General features: G+C 58.8%; 1 protein-coding gene across 1 annotated transcript in view; it reads left to right on the forward strand.

Moving 5' to 3' along the window:
• LOC121479771 (mucin-19-like) overlaps positions 1–20495 on the forward strand; it is a 111908-nt gene that overhangs the window by 53071 nt on the left and 38342 nt on the right. Inside the window, exons 34-57 of the mRNA XM_041735581.1 lie at positions 846–941; positions 1935–2033; positions 2781–2819; positions 3741–3836; positions 4851–4886; positions 5189–5287; positions 6041–6079; positions 6999–7094; positions 8106–8141; positions 8443–8541; positions 9290–9328; positions 10251–10346; positions 11350–11385; positions 11689–11787; positions 12536–12574; positions 13497–13592; positions 14596–14631; positions 14935–15033; positions 15782–15820; positions 16743–16838; positions 17842–17877; positions 18181–18279; positions 19028–19066; positions 19989–20084. Of these exons, the coding sequence (XP_041591515.1) occupies positions 846–941; positions 1935–2033; positions 2781–2819; positions 3741–3836; positions 4851–4886; positions 5189–5287; positions 6041–6079; positions 6999–7094; positions 8106–8141; positions 8443–8541; positions 9290–9328; positions 10251–10346; positions 11350–11385; positions 11689–11787; positions 12536–12574; positions 13497–13592; positions 14596–14631; positions 14935–15033; positions 15782–15820; positions 16743–16838; positions 17842–17877; positions 18181–18279; positions 19028–19066; positions 19989–20084 (1680 nt within the window). The remainder of the gene's footprint in view (positions 1–845; positions 942–1934; positions 2034–2780; positions 2820–3740; positions 3837–4850; positions 4887–5188; positions 5288–6040; positions 6080–6998; positions 7095–8105; positions 8142–8442; positions 8542–9289; positions 9329–10250; positions 10347–11349; positions 11386–11688; positions 11788–12535; positions 12575–13496; positions 13593–14595; positions 14632–14934; positions 15034–15781; positions 15821–16742; positions 16839–17841; positions 17878–18180; positions 18280–19027; positions 19067–19988; positions 20085–20495) is intronic.

A 20495-nucleotide genomic window follows, 5' to 3' on the forward strand; every position in this document is an offset into this window, starting at 1 on the left:
TGTAAGTAAAAAACAAAAACATCTCCCAGTGAAAATTGTTAGTAACTTTGAGTTTGTAAGAAAAAAATGGTCGGGTGTATAGCTTCGGACATAACATTGCAAACAAGTAACTTAGCGAGGTTTTGGCATGGATTGACAAACCAAGAAAATACAACATGAACTTAACTTGTCTATAACCAGGTCAGATGGATTGGCTCTAATAGGGATTCCAGATTTATTTTCTTCAATGTCATCCACTAGTAATATAGAATTTAAAACACAACTAAATCACATCAAATGCCAAAGGAAAAGTATGAGACATGACAAAGCATGCCTATATCTAAACAAATCTACTGATATCAGTATAAAGGAGCAAGTGGCTATGTCCAACAATTCATCATAGTGACTATCATCCCCGAGCAACAGTGTCATTAGGGCTGAAGGTTCCCTTTCATTGAAAGAAACCTCATAGAGAGAAATATAAGAATTAGTACTGAGAGCAGGTCAAGACGGAGAATATGAGATTAAAATGAATAAATATAGATAAATACATAGAGACATAGATAAAGAGATAGATATAAAGATAGATTAGTAGATAAGGAATAAATAAATAAGAATGAAACAATAAATAAACAAGTAAAAACATGAATAGAGAAGCAACAAAGACAACAACATAGAAAAAGGAGGGAAACCAAATCTAGGAAATAAGATGGACTCAAAGAAAAATTTAGGTGACAATGGACAAGAAGTTGCTGGGTCCACGATTCCAGGTTCTGTAGTGGGAATTGAGTGAACAGTGAAATCCTTCTTGTGAAGTACAATGCAAGTGTCATTGAAATGAGAAATTACTTGTATATTTTTCTCAGGCGTTGCTGGGAGTCCATTTCCAACGACCCTAGAAGTTAGAAACGAGGGCAGGTCTACAGAGGGACCCAGCTTCACCAGTACTGGGCAAATAGCAGGTGAGTGGAGTTCAGAAGCCACTCTACCATCCACACCTAAGCAACCAGCATTAGGCAAAGCTGCTGCTCAGTATCACAGTTGACAATCCAAAGACATCTGAGACCTTAGCTGGAGACATGTCAGCACTGGTAGATATGGCAGCAGGCCTGTGCCTTTGCGTCACCATCAAGAGAAGGGTACCACTCAACACAGGCTTCAGAGGAGGTGGAAAAAAGAAATGAGTCAAATTCTAGGGCTTCCAGGACTTCAATCCACTAGGAGTCCTCCTTTTCCAGTCAGGAGCACCAGCACCCTGGAGAGAGTAGCATATGCTGAGAGTGGCTGGGGGTGGGGGTCGAGTGGCAGGCAGGTCGAAGTCAGCTGATGGATGAATTGGGGACAACCCTCAAGGTTAGGAATAGGCATTGTTTCCATATGTCTGCATTCACTCATCTTTCTATGGCACCCTAAGCTCTGAGACTGTGCTCCAAAGCCAAGCATGGGAACGTAATGCACACTGACACCATGGCACTTGGGAAGGTCACTAGGTCTCAAGAAGGAAGAACAGCAGAAAGACCTCTGGGTATGCAGGGGCAGGATTAGAAGCCAGAAGTCTTGGCCACGCATGGAATGGCACCAAACTGCCACCATGGGAACCACCTGCATAGGAGCATGAGTCTGAGGAGAAGATAGGAGAATAGCGTCTCATAGTGCATCATGGCATCCATTGCCACAGGTGTTGCTTTCAGCAGGAAAGTGTCTCAACCACTGACCAAATAGAGCTGATTTTGATGGCCCTAGGAATGGCACTGAGCATGACCCAAGTCACCCTCCAGACTGAGCAGCTGATTACAGGACTTGGAGATGAGCTAGCTAGCTGTAGCCTTCCTAGGAGTCCCTCCGCGGCCCTTTGAGGCTAGGAAGCTCCCTGCTGTCCTGCCCGCAAAAGGTGTGGTATGCAGGCAGGCTGCTGCCACGCTGGAGGTCAAAGCCTTTCCCCGCTGTCGTGGCAGGGACCCCAGAAGGTCCCGAGGGCTTGACAGCAGCACCCGGCAGTGAGAGCACACGTGGAGACCTCAGCGCCCCAGGCACGACCTTGGGAGGCAGAGCAGGTATGCCAAGTCGGGAGCTTCTTCTCAGGCACCTCAGGCAAGCGGCCAGTGGCTCATGCCAGGAGGGAGTCGCTCCTTGTCAAGTGGGAGGGCCCTTCCTCATGAGCGACTCTCCCTGTGTTTGGGGGACTTCATGGCAGCGTGTCTGTCACATCAGCTCAGATGTGAGTAGCTTGCCACTCCCTCACCTCTTTGGAGAAGTCTCACGGAAAAGTGCTCTCCAACCACCTATGAATCCTGTGCATTTGGTGTAGCGAGGAGGAGCGAACGTTTTGTGACTTCTTTGCTCCTGAGCTGTGCCTTTCTAGAGTCTAGACTCGAGGGCGCTCAATGCTGCACGTGGTGCGCGGGGAGTCCAAGCAGGCCGTGCGGCGCCCCACGAAACACAGGGGGAGAGTGAGCTCAGAGGCCATATGCGTTGAACTTCTGGGGACTGGGTGACTTGGCGTTTTTTTTGATCCCGGCCCGGTCAGTGCCCTGCAGCTCTCCTGGCTGGACCAGTGACTTCCCTCTTGGGAGCCCATTCCGGTGGGGGTGGGGGCGGTGGTGGAGCTGGTGGTGAGTTGGCAGGTGCAGAGGGAGAGAGGGAGAGAGGATCTTCAGCAGGCTGCACCAGAGCAGGCTGCCCCCCGAGGGCCTTGATCCACCAGCCTGAGGTAATGACCCCATCGCCCATCAAGAGTCAGACGCTTCCCGGACCAAGTCACCGCCCTTCTTGACCATCATTTCTCTCTTCTTTGTGCGCAGGAACCACTCTAGGTCTTCGGAGTGAACCTTCTGGGACAGGTGAGTATCTTCCCTGCTGGCTGTGGAGGTCCAAAAGCAAACACATCTCCCAGTGCCCACTAGCAGTCCCGTTGGCTTCGTCAGGGAGCGCTGATAGGGCATAGGAGGACGGCCTCGGACAGAGCCTTGCAGACAAGTAACGTGGCGAGGATTCGGCACGAACTGACGGGCCTAGCGGACCCGACTTGTCCTTAGATTGTCTCTAACCGGGTCCTAAGGACTGGCTCTAACAGCGTCTCCAGGTTCTTTCCTTCCTTTCCATCCCCTCGTGAGAAAGAATCGATCCCAGAATTCACTAAATCCCATCGAGCCCCGACTGAAATCTATAGGTTGAGAGTAGACAGAACCATGCCTCTCTCTCAGGGTACCTCGTGCTCCTTGCGTGTGTGAGGTGAAAGGAGCAAGTGGCTGTGTCATGAGAGTTCTTCCCAGTGACTCTCACCCCTGAGCGACAGGGTCTTCAGGGCCCAACGTTCCCTTCCTTTGCAAGCAACCTCATGGGGAGCAGCAGGGGACGATGCGGGTGGCCCCAAATCGAGATGCAGGCCACAAAGATTCCAATAATCAATAAGCAGAGACATAGAGAGTTCGACAGGTGAATGAAAACTAGGTGAGGAGAGAAATGAGAAAAGAAATAGGCATGACTGAAGAACCTAGCCACTGAGGAGGGACGTCAACCAGTCCATCAGTGAATGGATCAAGTCAAAGGCTTGAGGCCCACCAGGAAAGAGTCAGGAGGGAAAGCCAACCTTGCGGGGAGGTCGTATGGGAGGAAAGGGTTAGCCGACCCTGGACAGAGAGTCCGTGGAACCACGCCTCCGTGTTCTGCGGTGGGCACACGTGAGGGAAGGGTGAAATCCCCCTTGGGGAGTCCAATGCCAGTGTGGTTGAGGTGAGAGGTCCCTTGTGTGTTTGTGTCAGGTGTTGTCGGGAGTCCGGTTGCCACGACCCTGGAAGCTGGCAGCGTGGGCAGGACCGCAGGGGGCCCCGGCTTCACCAGTGCTGGGCGCGTAGCAGGTGAGTGGAATTCAGAAGCCAGGGTCGCCTCCACGCCTAAGCGACGGGCATAGGGCCACACTGCTGCTCGCGATCACAGTTAACAAGCCAAGGACATGTGAGCCCTTGGCTGGAGACTTGTCGGCCCTGAGAGACTCTGGCTGCAGGCGTGTGCGTGTGCATCATTGCATCATGGCCTTGCATCCAGAGAGGCAAGGTGGGACGGGACGGCTCTCTGGGGATTGATGCCCTAAGGCGGGGCCCGCCGTTGTCTTGGTGGTTTGGGTCTCCCCTGCCACACCCTTGGAGACTCACCATGTGTGTTGCCGCTGCCCTCTGGGAGAAATGAGCGTTTAAAGGCAGGCTCGTGCCGAGAGCTCTCCTCCAGTAGAGCAGCGCCGAGCCAGAGCCTGGGAGGCTTCCAGGTCGATGGGGGCCGTTCGGGCCATGGGCGGGGCGTGATCATTGAGATTCCAATTCCACAGGGTGGCATCAGAAGGACGGGGTCATGCCGACCAGTCGGTCAGCTGCGTGCGTGTTTCGGCCGTGAGGCAGCATGGACAGGGGGTTTGAGCAGGGCTGCTCCAAGGGGGGTTCACAGGGGAGCGCCATCCAGAGCTGGTTGTTCCTGGCCCGAGATGTGGCGAGAAGTGAGGTGCAGCCGGCCAGGCGAGTTGATGTGTCCGCAGGAATGGCTGAGGCTGCCTTTGGCTTCCCCGGGTGAACAGAGGTGCCCCTCCCTTCCTGGACAACGGCCTTTGCCCAGAATCCTCCAAAGAGGGCGGATGGGGAAGTTGATGGAATTGCCCTGTGACCCCAGATGCCTCGAGAAGCGCTCTTAGCTGCGGCGGCCTGGGTTTGGCGCGGGGATGTGTTGCCCGCCAGCCCCGTGCCCTGGGCCACTGTGCCACGTCTGTGCCATGGGAACGCAAATGCTGCCTGGTCTGGACGGGAAGACTTGGCTGGCAGGTTTGGAAGCATTTGAGGTCTCGAGTGTCCGCTGATGTGCTGTCTCTCTTCTTCTGTTTTCTTCAGGGGGAACCGGCAGCCCGACCGCAGGTGCCAGAGGAGGTAAAGAAGGAAGCACCCCTATGGCCCCTAGCACGGGAGGGACCAGGCTGCGGTCCGAGAGCAGTGAGCAGAGAACTTTGGGGCCCTAGGAAATGGCCCTGAGCGGGACCCAGGTCGCGCTGCAGACTGAGCTGCTCATTCTAGGACGTGGAGATGAGCTAGCTAGCTGGGGCCATCCTAGGAGTCCGTCCACGACCCCTTGAGTCTAGGAAGCTCCCTGCTGTCCTCCGCGCAAAGGGTGTGGTATGCAGGCAGGCAGCTGCCACGCTGGAGGTCAAAGCCTTTCCCCGCTGTCGTGGCAGGGACCCCAGAAGGTCCCGAGGGCGTGACAGCAGCACCCGGCAGTGAGAGCACACGTGGAGACTCCGGCGCCCCAGGCACGACCTTGGGAGGCAGAGCAGGTATGCCAAGTCGGGAGCTTCTTCTCAGGCACCTCAGGCAAGCGGCCAGTGGCTCATGCCAGGAGGGAGTCGCTCCTTGTCAAGTGGGAGGGCCCGTCCTCATGAGCAGACTCTCCGTGTGTTTGGGGGCCTTCGTGGCAGCGTGTCTGTCGCATGAGCTCAGACGTGAGTAGCTTGCCACTCCCTCACTCCTTTGGAGAAGTCTCACGGAGAAGTGTTCTCCAACCACCTATGGATCCTGTGCATTTGGTGTAGCGAGGAGGAGCGAACGTTTTGTGACTTCTTTGCTCCTGAGCTGCGCCTTTCTCGAGTCTAGACTCGAGGGGGTTCTGTGCTGCACGTGGTGCGCGGGGAGTCCAAGCAGGCCGTGCGGCGCCCCACGAGACACAGGGGCAGAGCGAGCTCAGAGGCCATAAGGGTTGGACCTCTGGGGACTGGGTGACTTGGCATTTGTTTGGTCCCGGCCCTGTCAGTGCCGTGCAGCTCTCCTGGCTGGACCAGTGACTTCCCTCTTGGCAGCCCATTCCGGTGGGGGTGGGGGCGGTGGTGGGGCTGGTGGTGAGTTGGCAGGTGCAGAGGGAGAGAGGGAGAGAGGGTCTTCAGCAGGCTGCACCAGAGCAGGCTGCCCCACGGGGGCCTTGATCCATCCAGCCTGAGGTGATGACCCCATCGCCCATCAAGAGTCAGACGCTTCCCGGACCGACCGAGTCACCACTCTCCTTGAGCATCATTTCTCTTTTTCTTTGTGCGCAGGAACCACTCTAGGTCTTCGGAGTGAACCTTCTGGGACAGGTGAGTATCTTCCCTGCTGGCTGTGGAGGTCCAAAAGCAAACACATCTCCCAGTGCCCACTAGCAGTCCCGTTGGCTTCGTCAGGGAGCGCTGATAGGGCATAGGAGGACGGCCTCGGACAGAGCCTTGCAGACAAGTAACGTGGCGAGGATTCGGCACGAACTGACGGGCCTAGCGGACCCGACTTGTCCTTAGATTGTCTCTAACCGGGTCCTAAGGACTGGCTCTAACAGCGTCTCCAGGTTCTTTCCTTCCTTTCCATCCCCTCGTGAGAAAGAATCGATCCCAGAATTCACTAAATCCCATCGGGCCCCGACTGAAAGCAATAGGTTGAGAGTAGACAGAACCATGCCTCTCTGTCAGGGTACCTCGTGCTCCTTGCGTGTGTGAGGTGAAAGGAGCAAGTGGCTGTGTCATGAGAGTTCTTCCCAGTGACTCTCACCCCTGAGCGACAGGGTCTTCAGGGCCCAACGTTCCCTTCCTTTGCGAGCCACCTCATGGAGAGCAGCAGGGGACGGTGCGGTGGCCCCAAATCGAGATGCAGGCCACAAAGATTCAATAATCAATAAGCAGAGACATAGAGAGATCGACAGGCGAGTCATAAGTAGGTGAGGAGAGAAATGAGAAAAGAAATAGGCATGACTGAAGAACCTAGCCACTGAGGAGGGACGTCAACCAGTCCATCAGTGAATGGATCAAGTCAAAGGCTTGAGGCCCACCAGGAAAGAGTCAGGAGGGAAAGCCAACCTTGCGGGGAGGTCGTATGGGAGGAAAGGGTTAGCCGACCCTGGACAGAGAGTCCGTGGAACCACGCCTCCGTGTTCTGGGGTGGGCACACGTGAGGGAAGGGGGAAATCCCCCTTGGGGAGTCCAATGCCAGTGTGGTTGAGGTGAGAGGTCCCTTGTGTGTTTGTGTCAGGTGCTGTCGGGAGTCCGGTTGCCACGACCCTGGAAGCTGGCAGCGTGGGCAGGACCGCAGGGGGCCCCGGCTTCACCAGTGCTGGGCGCGTAGCAGGTGAGTGGAGTTCAGAAGCCAGGGTCGCCTCCACGCCTAAGCGACGGGCATCGGGCCACGCTGCTGCTTCCCGATCACGATTGACAAGCCAAGGACATGTGAGCCCTTGGCTGGAGACTTGTCAGCCCTGAGAGACTCTGGCTGCAGGCGTGTGCGTGTGCATCATTGCATCATGGCCTTGCATCCAGAGAGGCAAGGTGGGACGGGACGGCTCTCTGGGGATTGATGCCCTAAGGCGGGGCCCGCCGTTGTCTTGGTGGTTTGGGTCTCCCCTGCCACACCCTTGGAGACTCACCATGTGTGTTGCCGCTGCCCTCTGGGAGAAATGAGAGTTTAAAGGCAGGCTCGTGCCGAGAGCTCTCCTCCAGTAGAGCAGCGCCGAGCCAGAGCCTGGGAGGCTTCCAGGTCGATGGGGGCCGTTCGGGCCATGGGCGGGGCGTGATCATTGAGATTCCAATTCCACAGGGTGGCATCAGAAGGACGGGGTCATGCCGACCAGTCGGTCAGCTGCGTGCGTGTTTCGGCCGTGAGGCAGCATGGACAGGGGGTTTGAGCAGGGCTACTGCAAGGGGGGTTCACAGGGGAGCGCCATCCAGAGCTCGTTGTTCCTGGCCCGAGATGTGGCGAGAAGTGAGGTGCAGCCGGCCAGGCGAGTTGATGTGTCCGCAGGAATGGCTGAGGTTGCCTTTGGCTTCCCCGGGTGAACAGAGGTGCCCCTCCCTTCCTGGACAACGGCCTTTGCCCAGAATCCAAGAGGGCAGATGGGGAAGTTGAAGGAATTGCCCTCTGACCCCAGATGCCTCGAGAAGCGCTCTTAGCTGTGGCGGCCTGGGTTTGGCGCGGGGATGTGCTGCCCGCCAGCCCCGTGCCCTGGGCCCCTGTGCCACGTCTGTGCCATGGGAACGCAAATGCTGCCTGGTCTGGACGGGAAGACTTGGCTGGCAGGGTTGGAAGCATTTGAGGTCTCGAGTGTCCGCTGATGTGCTGTCTCTCTTCTTCTGTTTTCTTCAGGGGGAAGCGGCAGCCCGACCGCAGGTGCCAGAGGAGGTAAAGAAGGAAGCACCCCCATGGCCCCTAGCCCGGGAGGGACCAGGCTGCGGTCCGAGAGCAGTGAGCAGAGAACTTTGGGGCCCTAGGAAATGGCCCTGAGCGGGACCCAGGTCGCGCTGCAGACTGAGCTGCTCATTCTAGGACGTGGAGATGAGCTAGCTAGCTGGGGCCATCCTAGGAGTCCCTGCGCGACCCTTGAGGCTAGGAAGCTCCCTGCTGTCCTCCGCGCAAAGGGTGTGGTATGCAGGCAGGCTGCTGCCACGCTGGAGGTCAAAGACCTTCCCCGCTGTCGTGGCAGGGACCCCAGAAGGTCCTGAGGGCTTGACAGCAGCACCCGGCAGTGAGAGCACACGTGGAGACCTCGGCGCCCCAGGCACGACCTTGGGAGGCAGAGCAGGTATGCCAAGTCGGGAGCTTCTTCTCAGGCACCTCACGCAAGGGGCCAGTGGCTCATGCCAGGAGGGAGTCGCTCCTGGTCAAGTGGGAGGGCCCGTCCTCATGAGCAGACGCTCCGTGTGTTTGGGGCCTTTGTGGCAGCGTGTCTGTCGCATGAGCTCAGACGTGAGTAGCTCGCCACTCCCTCACTCCTTTGGAGAAGTCTCACGGAAGAGTGTTCTCCAACCACCTATGGATCCTGTGCTTTTGGTGAAGCGAGGAGGAGCGAACGTTTTGTGACTTCTTTGCTCCTGAGCTGCGCCTTTCTCGAGTCTAGACTCGAGGGCGTTCCATGCTGCACGTGGTGCGCGGGGAGTCCAAGCAGGCCGTGCGGCGCCCCACGAAACACAGGGGCAGAGCGAGGTCAGAGGCCATATGGGTTGGACCTCTGGGGCCTGGGTGACTTGGCGTTTGTTTGGTCCCGGCCCGGTCAGTGCCGTGCAGCTCTCCTGTCTGGACCAGTGACTTCCCTCTTGGGAGCCCAGTCCGGTGGGCGTGGGGGCGGTGGTGGAGCTGGTGGTGAGTTGGCAGGTGCAGAGGGAGAGAAGGAGAGAGGGTCTTCAGCAGGCTGCACCCGGAGCAGGCTGCCCTCCGAGGGCCTTGCTCCCACCAGCCTGAGGTCATGACCCCATCGCCCATCAAGAGTCAGTCGCTTCCCGGACCGGGTCACCCCTGATCTTGACCATCATTTCTCTCTTCTTTGTGCGCAGGAACCACTCTAGGTCTTCGGAGTGAACCTTCTGGGACAGGTGAGTATCTTCCCTGCTGGCTTTGGAGGTCCAAAAGCAAACACATCTCCCAGTGCCCACTAGCAGTCCCGTTGGCTTCGTCAGGGAGCGCTGATAGGGCATAGGAGGACGGCCTCGGACAGAGCGTTGCAGACAAGTAACGGTGCGAGGATTCGGCAGGAATCGACGGGCCTAGCGGACCCGACATGTCATTAGATTGTCTCAGACCGGGTCCTAAGGACTGGCTCTAACAGCGTCTCCAGGCCTCTTTCCTTCCTTTCCATCCCCTCGTGAGAAAGAATCGATCCCAGAATTCACTAAATCCCATCGGGCCCCGACTGAAAGCAATAGGTTGAGAGTAGACAGAACCATGCCTCTCTGTCAGGGTACCTCGTGCTCCTTGCGTGTGTGAGGTGAAAGGAGCAAGTGGCTGTGTCATGAGAGTTCTTCCCAGTGACTCTCACCCCTGAGCGACAGGGTCTTCAGGGCCCAACGTTCCCTTCCTTTGCGAGCCACCTCATGGAGAGCAGCAGGGGACGGTGCGGTGGCCCCAAATCGAGACGCGGGCCACAAAGATTTCAATAATCAATAAGCAGAGACCTAGAGAGATCGACAGGCGAGTCCATAAGTAGGTGAGGAGAGAAATGAGAAAAGAAATGGGCATGAGTGAGGAACCTAGCCACTAAGGAGGGACGTCAACCAGTCCATCAGTGAATGGATCAAGTCAAAGGCTTGAGGCCCACCAGGAAAGAGTCAGGAGGGAAAGCCAACCTTGCAGGGAGGTCGTATGGGAGGAAAGGGTTGGCCGACCCTGGACAGAGAGTCCGTGGAACCACGCCTCCGTGTTCTGGGGTGGGCACACGTGAGGGAAGGGGGAAATCCCCCTTGGGGAGTCCAATGCCAGTGTGGTTGAGGTGAGAGGTCTCTTTTGTGTTTGTGTCAGGTGTTGTCGGGAGTCCGTTTGCCACGACCCTGGAAGCTGGCAGCGTGGGCAGGACCGCAGGGGGCCCCGGCTTCACCAGTCCTGGGCGCGGAGCAGGTGAGTGGAGTTCAGAAGCCAGGGTCGCCTCCACCCACGCCAAAGCGACCGGCATGGGGCCACGCTGCTGATCGCGATCACGGTTGACAAGCCAAGGACATGTGAGCCCTTGGCTGGAGACTTGTGGGCCCTGAGAGACTCTGGCAGCAGGTGTGTACCTCTGCATCATGGTCCAGAGAGGCAACGTGGGACGGGACCGCTCCTGGGGATTGATGCCCTAAGGCGGGGCCCGCCGTGGTCTTGCTGGGTTGGGTCTCCCCTGCCACACCCTTGGAGACTCACCACGTGTGTTGCCCCTGCCCTCTGGGAGAAATGAGAGTTTGCATGGCAGGCTCGTGCCGAGAGCTCTCCTCCAGTAGAGCAGCGCCAAGCCAGAGCCTGGGAGGCTTCCAGGTCGATGGGGGGCCTTTAGGGCCATGGGCGGGGCGTGTTGATCAAGATTCCAATTCCACAAGGTGGAATCAGAAGGACGGGGTCGTGCAGACCGGTGGGTCAGCTGCTGCGTGTTTTGGCCGTGAGGCAGCATGGACAGGGGGTTTGAGCAGGGCTACTGCAAGGGGGTTTCACAGGGGAGCGCCATCCAGAGCTCGTTGTTCCTGGCCCGAGATGTGGGGAGAAGTGAGGTGCAGCCGGCCAGGCGAGTTGATGTGTACCCAGGAATGGCTGAGGTTGCCTTTGGCTTCCCCGGGTGAACAGAGGTGCCCCTCTCCTCCTGGTCAACGGCCTTTGCCCAGAAGCCTCCAAAGAGGGCAGATGGGGAAGTTGAAGGAATTGCCCTCTGACCCCAGATGCCTCGAGAAGCGCTCTTAGCTGCGGCGGCCTGGGTTTGGCGCGGGGATGTGCTGCCCGCCAGCCCCGTGCCCTAGGCCATAGTGACACGTCTGTGCCATGGGAACGCAAATGCTGCCTGGTCCGGACGGGAAGACTTGGCTGGCAGGGTTGGAAGCATTTGAGGTCTCGATTGTCCGCTGATGTGCTGTCTCTCTTCTTCTGTTTTCTTCAGGGGGAAGCGGCAGCCCGACCGCAGGCGCCAGAGGAGGTAAAGAAGGAAGCACCCCCATGGCCCCTAGCCCGGGAGGGACCAGGCTGCGGTTCCAAGAGCAGTGAGCAGAGAACTTTGGGGCCCTAGGAAATGGCCCTGAGCGGGACCCAGGTCGCGCTGCAGACTGAGCTGCTCATTCTAGGACGTGGAGATGAGCTAGCTAGCTGGGGCCATCCTAGGAGTCCCTGCGCGACCCTTTGAGGCTAGGAAGCTCCCTGCTGCCCTCCCCGCAAAGGGTGTGGTATGCAGGCAGGCTGCTGCCACGCTGGAGGTCAAAGACCTTCCCCGCTGTCGTGGCAGGGACCCCCGAAGGTCCTGAGGGCTTGACAGCAGCACCCGGCAGTGAGAGCACACGTGGAGACCTCGGCGCCCCAGGCACGACCTTGGGAGGCAGAGCAGGTATGCCAAGTCGGGAGCTTCTTCTCAGGCACCTCACGCAAGGGGCCAGTGGCTCATGCCAGGAGGGAGTCGCTCCTGGTCAAGTGGCAGGGCCCGTCCTCATGAGCAGACGCTCCGTGTGTTTGGGGCCTTTGTGGCAGCGTGTCTGTCGCATGAGCTCAGACGTGAGTAGCTCGCCACTCCCTCACTCCTCTGGAGAAGTCTCACGGAAGAGTGTTCTCCAACCACCTATGGATCCTGTGCTTTTGGTGAAGCGAGGAGGAGCGAACGTTTTGTGACTTCTTTGCTCCTGAGCTGCGCCTTTCTCGAGTCTAGACTCGAGGGCGTTCCATGCTGCACGTGGTGCGCGGGGAGTCCAAGCAGGCCGTGCGGCGCCCCACGAAACACAGGGGCAGAGCGAGGTCAGAGGCCATATGGGTTGGACCTCTGGGGCCTGGGTGACTTGGCGTTTGTTTGGTCCCGGCCCGGTCAGTGCCGTGCAGCTCTCCTGTCTGGACCAGTGACTTCCCTCTTGGGAGCCCAGTCCGGTGGGCGTGGGGGCGGTGGTGGAGCTGGTGGTGAGTTGGCAGGTGCAGAGGGAGAGAAGGAGAGAGGGTCTTCAGCAGGCTGCACCCGGAGCAGGCTGCCCTCCGAGGGCCTTGCTCCCACCAGCCTGAGGTCATGACCCCATCGCCCATCAAGAGTCAGTCGCTTCCCGGACCGGGTCACCCCTGATCTTGACCATCATTTCTCTCTTCTTTGTGCGCAGGAACCACTCTAGGTCTTCGGAGTGAACCTTCTGGGACAGGTGAGTATCTTCCCTGCTGGCTGTGGAGGTCCAAAAGCAAACACATCTCCCAGTGCCCACTAGCAGTCCCGGTGGCTTCGTCAGGGAGCGCTGATAGGGCATAGGAGGACGGCCTCGGACAGAGCCTTGCAGACAAGTAACGGTGCGAGGATTCGGCAGGAATCGACGGGCCTAGCGGACCCGACATGTCATTAGATTGTCTCTGACCGGGTCCTGAGGACTGGCTCTAACAGCGTCTCCAGGCCTCTTTCCTTCCTTTCCATCCCCTCGTGAGAAAGAATCGATCCCAGAATTCACTAAATCCCATCGGGCCCCGACTGAAAGCAATAGGTTGAGGGTAGACAGAACCATGCCTCTCTGTCAGGATGCCTCGTGCTCCTTGCGTGTGTGAGGTGAAAGGAGCAAGTGGCTGTGTCATGAGAGTTCTTCCCAGTGACTCTCACCCCTGAGCGACAGGGTCTTCAGGGCCCATCGTTCCCTTCCTTTGCGAGCCACCTCATGCAGAGCAGCAGGGGACGGTGCGGTGGCCCCAAATCGAGACGCGGGCCACAAAGATTTCAATAATCAATAAGCAGAGACCTAGAGAGATCGACAGGCGAGTCCATAAGTAGGTGAGGAGAGAAATGAGAAAAGAAATGGGCATGAGTGAGGAACCTAGCCACTAAGGAGGGACGTCAACCAGTCCATCAGTGAATGGATCAAGTCAAAGGCTTGAGGCCCACCAGGAAAGAGTCAGGAGGGAAAGCCAACCTTGCAGGGAGGTCGTATGGGAGGAAAGGGTTAGCCGACCCTGGACAGAGAGTCCGTGGAACCACGCCTCCGTGTTCTGGGGTGGGCACACGTGAGGGAAGGGGGAAATCCCCCTTGGGGAGTCCAATGCCAGTGTGGTTGAGGTGAGAGGTCTCTTTTGTGTTTGTGTCAGGTGTTGGAGGGAGTCCGTTTGCCACGACCCTGGAAGCTGGCAGCGTGGGCAGGACCGCAGGGGGCCCCGGCTTCACCAGTCCTGGGCGCGGAGCAGGTGAGTGGAGTTCAGAAGCCAGGGTCGCCTCCACCCACGCCAAAGCGACCGGCATGGGGCCACGCTGCTGATCGCGATCACGGTTGACAAGCCAAGGACATGTGAGCCCTTGGCTGGAGACTTGTGGGCCCTGAGAGACTCTGGCAGCAGGTGTGTACCTCTGCATCATGGTCCAGAGAGGCAACGTGGGACGGGACCGCTCCTGGGGATTGATGCCCTAAGGCGGGGCCCGCCGTGGTCTTGCTGGGTTGGGTCTCCCCTGCCACACCCTTGGAGACTCACCACGTGTGTTGCCCCTGCCCTCTGGGAGAAATGAGAGTTTGCATGGCAGGCTCGTGCCGAGAGCTCTCCTCCAGTAGAGCAGCGCCAAGCCAGAGCCTGGGAGGCTTCCAGGTCGATGGGGGGCCTTTAGGGCCATGGGCGGGGCGTGTTGATCAAGATTCCAATTCCACAAGGTGGAATCAGAAGGACGGGGTCGTGCAGACCGGTGGGTCAGCTGCTGCGTGTTTTGGCCGTGAGGCAGCATGGACAGGGGGTTTGAGCAGGGCTACTGCAAGGGGGTTTCACAGGGGAGCGCCATCCAGAGCTCGTTGTTCCTGGCCCGAGATGTGGGGAGAAGTGAGGTGCAGCCGGCCAGGCGAGTTGATGTGTACCCAGGAATGGCTGAGGTTGCCTTTGGCTTCCCCGGGTGAACAGAGGTGCCCCTCTCCTCCTGGTCAACGGCCTTTGCCCAGAAGCCTCCAAAGAGGGCAGATGGGGAAGTTGAAGGAATTGCCCTCTGACCCCAGATGCCTCGAGAAGCGCTCTTAGCTGCGGCGGCCTGGGTTTGGCGCGGGGATGTGCTGCCCGCCAGCCCCGTGCCCTAGGCCATAGTGACACGTCTGTGCCATGGGAACGCAAATGCTGCCTGGTCCGGACGGGAAGACTTGGCTGGCAGGGTTGGAAGCATTTGAGGTCTCGATTGTCCGCTGATGTGCTGTCTCTCTTCTTCTGTTTTCTTCAGGGGGAAGCGGCAGCCCGACCGCAGGCGCCAGAGGAGGTAAAGAAGGAAGCACCCCCATGGCCCCTAGCCCGGGAGGGACCAGGCTGCGGTTCCAAGAGCAGTGAGCAGAGAACTTTGGGGCCCTAGGAAATGGCCCTGAGCGGGACCCAGGTCGCGCTGCAGACTGAGCTGCTCATTCTAGGACGTGGAGATGAGCTAGCTAGCTGGGGCCATCCTAGGAGTCCCTGCGCGACCCTTTGAGGCTAGGAAGCTCCCTGCTGCCCTCCCCGCAAAGGGTGTGGTATGCAGGCAGGCTGCTGCCACGCTGGAGGTCAAAGACCTTCCCCGCTGTCGTGGCAGGGACCCCCGAAGGTCCTGAGGGCTTGACAGCAGCACCCGGCAGTGAGAGCACACGTGGAGACCTCGGCGCCCCAGGCACGACCTTGGGAGGCAGAGCAGGTATGCCAAGTCGGGAGCTTCTTCTCAGGCACCTCACGCAAGGGGCCAGTGGCTCATGCCAGGAGGGAGTCGCTCCTGGTCAAGTGGCAGGGCCCGTCCTCATGAGCAGACGCTCCGTGTGTTTGGGGCCTTTGTGGCAGCGTGTCTGTCGCATGAGCTCAGACGTGAGTAGCTCGCCACTCCCTCACTCCTCTGGAGAAGTCTCACGGAAGAGTGTTCTCCAACCACCTATGGATCCTGTGCTTTTGGTGAAGCGAGGAGGAGCGAACGTTTTGTGACTTCTTTGCTCCTGAGCTGCGCCTTTCTCGAGTCTAGACTCGAGGGCGTTCCATGCTGCACGTGGTGCGCGGGGAGTCCAAGCAGGCCGTGCGGCGCCCCACGAAACACAGGGGCAGAGCGAGGTCAGAGGCCATATGGGTTGGACCTCTGGGGCCTGGGTGACTTGGCGTTTGTTTGGTCCCGGCCCGGTCAGTGCCGTGCAGCTCTCCTGTCTGGACCAGTGACTTCCCTCTTGGGAGCCCAGTCCGGTGGGCGTGGGGGCGGTGGTGGAGCTGGTGGTGAGTTGGCAGGTGCAGAGGGAGAGAAGGAGAGAGGGTCTTCAGCAGGCTGCACCCGGAGCAGGCTGCCCTCCGAGGGCCTTGCTCCCACCAGCCTGAGGTCATGACCCCATCGCCCATCAAGAGTCAGTCGCTTCCCGGACCGGGTCACCCCTGATCTTGACCATCATTTCTCTCTTCTTTGTGCGCAGGAACCACTCTAGGTCTTCGGAGTGAACCTTCTGGGACAGGTGAGTATCTTCCCTGCTGGCTGTGGAGGTCCAAAAGCAAACACATCTCCCAGTGCCCACTAGCAGTCCCGGTGGCTTCGTCAGGGAGCGCTGATAGGGCATAGGAGGACGGCCTCGGACAGAGCCTTGCAGACAAGTAACGGTGCGAGGATTCGGCAGGAATCGACGGGCCTAGCGGACCCGACATGTCATTAGATTGTCTCTGACCGGGTCCTAAGGACTGGCTCTAACAGCGTCTCCAGGCCTCTTTCCTTCCTTTCCATCCCCTCGTGAGAAAGAATCGATCCCAGAATTCACTAAATCCCATCGGGCCCCGACTGAAAGCAATAGGTTGAGGGTAGACAGAACCATGCCTCTCTGTCAGGATGCCTCGTGCTCCTTGCGTGTGTGAGGTGAAAGGAGCAAGTGGCTGTGTCATGAGAGTTCTTCCCAGTGACTCTCACCCCTGAGCGACAGGGTCTTCAGGGCCCATCGTTCCCTTCCTTTGCGAGCCACCTCATGCAGAGCAGCAGGGGACGGTGCGGTGGCCCCAAATCGAGACGCGGGCCACAAAGATTTCAATAATCAATAAGCAGAGACCTAGAGAGATCGACAGGCGAGTCCATAAGTAGGTGAGGAGAGAAATGAGAAAAGAAATGGGCACGACTGAGGAACCTAGCCACGAAGGAGGGACGTCAACCAGTCCATCAGTGAATGGATCAAGTCAAAGGCTTGAGGCCCACCAGGAAAGAGTCAGGAGGGAAAGCCAACCTTGCAGGGAGGTCGTATGGGAGGAAAGGGTTGGCCGACCCTGGACAGAGAGTCCGTGGAACCACGCCTCCGTGTTCTGGGGTGGGCACACGTGAGGGAAGGGGGAAATCCCCCTTGGGGAGTCCAATGCCAGTGTGGTTGAGGTGAGAGGTCTCTTTTGTGTTTGTGTCAGGTGTTGGAGGGAGTCCGTTTGCCACGACCCTGGAAGCTGGCAGCGTGGGCAGGACCGCAGGGGGCCCCGGCTTCACCAGTCCTGGGCGCGGAGCAGGTGAGTGGAGTTCAGAAGCCAGGGTCGCCTCCACCCACGCCAAAGCGACCGGCATGGGGCCACGCTGCTGATCGCGATCACGGTTGACAAGCCAAGGACATGTGAGCCCTTGGCTGGAGACTTGTGGGCCCTGAGAGACTCTGGCAGCAGGTGTGTACCTCTGCATCATGGTCCAGAGAGGCAACGTGGGACGGGACCGCTCCTGGGGATTGATGCCCTAAGGCGGGGCCCGCCGTGGTCTTGCTGGGTTGGGTCTCCCCTGCCACACCCTTGGAGACTCACCACGTGTGTTGCCCCTGCCCTCTGGGAGAAATGAGAGTTTGCATGGCAGGCTCGTGCCGAGAGCTCTCCTCCAGTAGAGCAGCGCCAAGCCAGAGCCTGGGAGGCTTCCAGGTCGATGGGGGGCCTTTAGGGCCATGGGCGGGGCGTGTTGATCAAGATTCCAATTCCACAAGGTGGAATCAGAAGGACGGGGTCGTGCAGACCGGTGGGTCAGCTGCTGCGTGTTTTGGCCGTGAGGCAGCATGGACAGGGGGTTTGAGCAGGGCTACTGCAAGGGGGTTTCACAGGGGAGCGCCATCCAGAGCTCGTTGTTCCTGGCCCGAGATGTGGGGAGAAGTGAGGTGCAGCCGGCCAGGCGAGTTGATGTGTACCCAGGAATGGCTGAGGTTGCCTTTGGCTTCCCCGGGTGAACAGAGGTGCCCCTCTCCTCCTGGTCAACGGCCTTTGCCCAGAAGCCTCCAAAGAGGGCAGATGGGGAAGTTGAAGGAATTGCCCTCTGACCCCAGATGCCTCGAGAAGCGCTCTTAGCTGCGGCGGCCTGGGTTTGGCGCGGGGATGTGCTGCCCGCCAGCCCCGTGCCCTAGGCCATAGTGACACGTCTGTGCCATGGGAACGCAAATGCTGCCTGGTCCGGACGGGAAGACTTGGCTGGCAGGGTTGGAAGCATTTGAGGTCTCGATTGTCCGCTGATGTGCTGTCTCTCTTCTTCTGTTTTCTTCAGGGGGAAGCGGCAGCCCGACCGCAGGCGCCAGAGGAGGTAAAGAAGGAAGCACCCCCATGGCCCCTAGCCCGGGAGGGACCAGGCTGCGGTTCCAAGAGCAGTGAGCAGAGAACTTTGGGGCCCTAGGAAATGGCCCTGAGCGGGACCCAGGTCGCGCTGCAGACTGAGCTGCTCATTCTAGGACGTGGAGATGAGCTAGCTAGCTGGGGCCATCCTAGGAGTCCCTGCGCGACCCTTTGAGGCTAGGAAGCTCCCTGCTGCCCTCCCCGCAAAGGGTGTGGTATGCAGGCAGGCTGCTGCCACGCTGGAGGTCAAAGACCTTCCCCGCTGTCGTGGCAGGGACCCCCGAAGGTCCTGAGGGCTTGACAGCAGCACCCGGCAGTGAGAGCACACGTGGAGACCTCGGCGCCCCAGGCACGACCTTGGGAGGCAGAGCAGGTATGCCAAGTCGGGAGCTTCTTCTCAGGCACCTCACGCAAGGGGCCAGTGGCTCATGCCAGGAGGGAGTCGCTCCTGGTCAAGTGGCAGGGCCCGTCCTCATGAGCAGACGCTCCGTGTGTTTGGGGCCTTTGTGGCAGCGTGTCTGTCGCATGAGCTCAGACGTGAGTAGCTCGCCACTCCCTCACTCCTCTGGAGAAGTCTCACGGAAGAGTGTTCTCCAACCACCTATGGATCCTGTGCTTTTGGTGAAGCGAGGAGGAGCGAACGTTTTGTGACTTCTTTGCTCCTGAGCTGCGCCTTTCTCGAGTCTAGACTCGAGGGCGTTCCATGCTGCACGTGGTGCGCGGGGAGTCCAAGCAGGCCGTGCGGCGCCCCACGAAACACAGGGGCAGAGCGAGGTCAGAGGCCATATGGGTTGGACCTCTGGGGCCTGGGTGACTTGGCGTTTGTTTGGTCCCGGCCCGGTCAGTGCCGTGCAGCTCTCCTGTCTGGACCAGTGACTTCCCTCTTGGGAGCCCAGTCCGGTGGGCGTGGGGGCGGTGGTGGAGCTGGTGGTGAGTTGGCAGGTGCAGAGGGAGAGAAGGAGAGAGGGTCTTCAGCAGGCTGCACCCGGAGCAGGCTGCCCTCCGAGGGCCTTGCTCCCACCAGCCTGAGGTCATGACCCCATCGCCCATCAAGAGTCAGTCGCTTCCCGGACCGGGTCACCCCTGATCTTGACCATCATTTCTCTCTTCTTTGTGCGCAGGAACCACTCTAGGTCTTCGGAGTGAACCTTCTGGGACAGGTGAGTATCTTCCCTGCTGGCTGTGGAGGTCCAAAAGCAAACACATCTCCCAGTGCCCACTAGCAGTCCCGGTGGCTTCGTCAGGGAGCGCTGATAGGGCATAGGAGGACGGCCTCGGACAGAGCCTTGCAGACAAGTAACGGTGCGAGGATTCGGCAGGAATCGACGGGCCTAGCGGACCCGACATGTCATTAGATTGTCTCTGACCGGGTCCTAAGGACTGGCTCTAACAGCGTCTCCAGGCCTCTTTCCTTCCTTTCCATCCCCAAGTGAGAAAGAATCGATCCCAGAATTCACTAAATCCCATCGGGCCCCGACTGAAAGCAATAGGTTGAGGGTAGACAGAACCATGCCTCTCTGTCAGGATGCCTCGTGCTCCTTGCGTGTGTGAGGTGAAAGGAGCAAGTGGCTGTGTCATGAGAGTTCTTCCCAGTGACTCTCACTCCTGAGCGACAGGGTCTTCAGGGCCCATCGTTCCCTTCCTTTGCGAGCCACCTCATGCAGAGCAGCAGGGGACGGTGCGGTGGCCCCAAATCGAGACGCGGGCCACAAAGATTTCAATAATCAATAAGCAGAGACCTAGAGAGATCGACAGGCGAGTCCATAAGTAGGTGAGGAGAGAAATGAGAAAAGAAATGGGCATGAGTGAGGAACCTAGCCACTAAGGAGGGACGTCAACCAGTCCATCAGTGAATGGATCAAGTCAAAGGCTTGAGGCCCACCAGGAAAGAGTCAGGAGGGAAAGCCAACCTTGCAGGGAGGTCGTATGGGAGGAAAGGGTTAGCCGACCCTGGACAGAGAGTCCGTGGAACCACGCCTCCGTGTTCTGGGGTGGGCACACGTGAGGGAAGGGTGAAATCCCCCTTGGGGAGTCCAATGCCAGTGTGGTTGAGGTGAGAGGTCTCTTTTGTGTTTGTGTCAGGTGTTGGAGGGAGTCCGTTTGCCACGACCCTGGAAGCTGGCAGCGTGGGCAGGACCGCAGGGGGCCCCGGCTTCACCAGTCCTGGGCGCGGAGCAGGTGAGTGGAGTTCAGAAGCCAGGGTCGCCTCCACCCACGCCAAAGCGACCGGCATGGGGCCACGCTGCTGATCGCGATCACGGTTGACAAGCCAAGGACATGTGAGCCCTTGGCTGGAGACTTGTGGGCCCTGAGAGACTCTGGCAGCAGGTGTGTACCTCTGCATCATGGTCCAGAGAGGCAACGTGGGACGGGACCGCTCCTGGGGATTGATGCCCTAAGGCGGGGCCCGCCGTGGTCTTGCTGGGTTGGGTCTCCCCTGCCACACCCTTGGAGACTCACCACGTGTGTTGCCCCTGCCCTCTGGGAGAAATGAGAGTTTGCATGGCAGGCTCGTGCCGAGAGCTCTCCTCCAGTAGAGCAGCGCCAAGCCAGAGCCTGGGAGGCTTCCAGGTCGATGGGGGGCCTTTA

Source organism: Vulpes lagopus, chromosome 21 (assembly GCF_018345385.1).
Source record: "Vulpes lagopus strain Blue_001 chromosome 21, ASM1834538v1, whole genome shotgun sequence".
In the NCBI taxonomy this organism is placed as follows: domain Eukaryota; kingdom Metazoa; phylum Chordata; class Mammalia; order Carnivora; family Canidae; genus Vulpes; species Vulpes lagopus.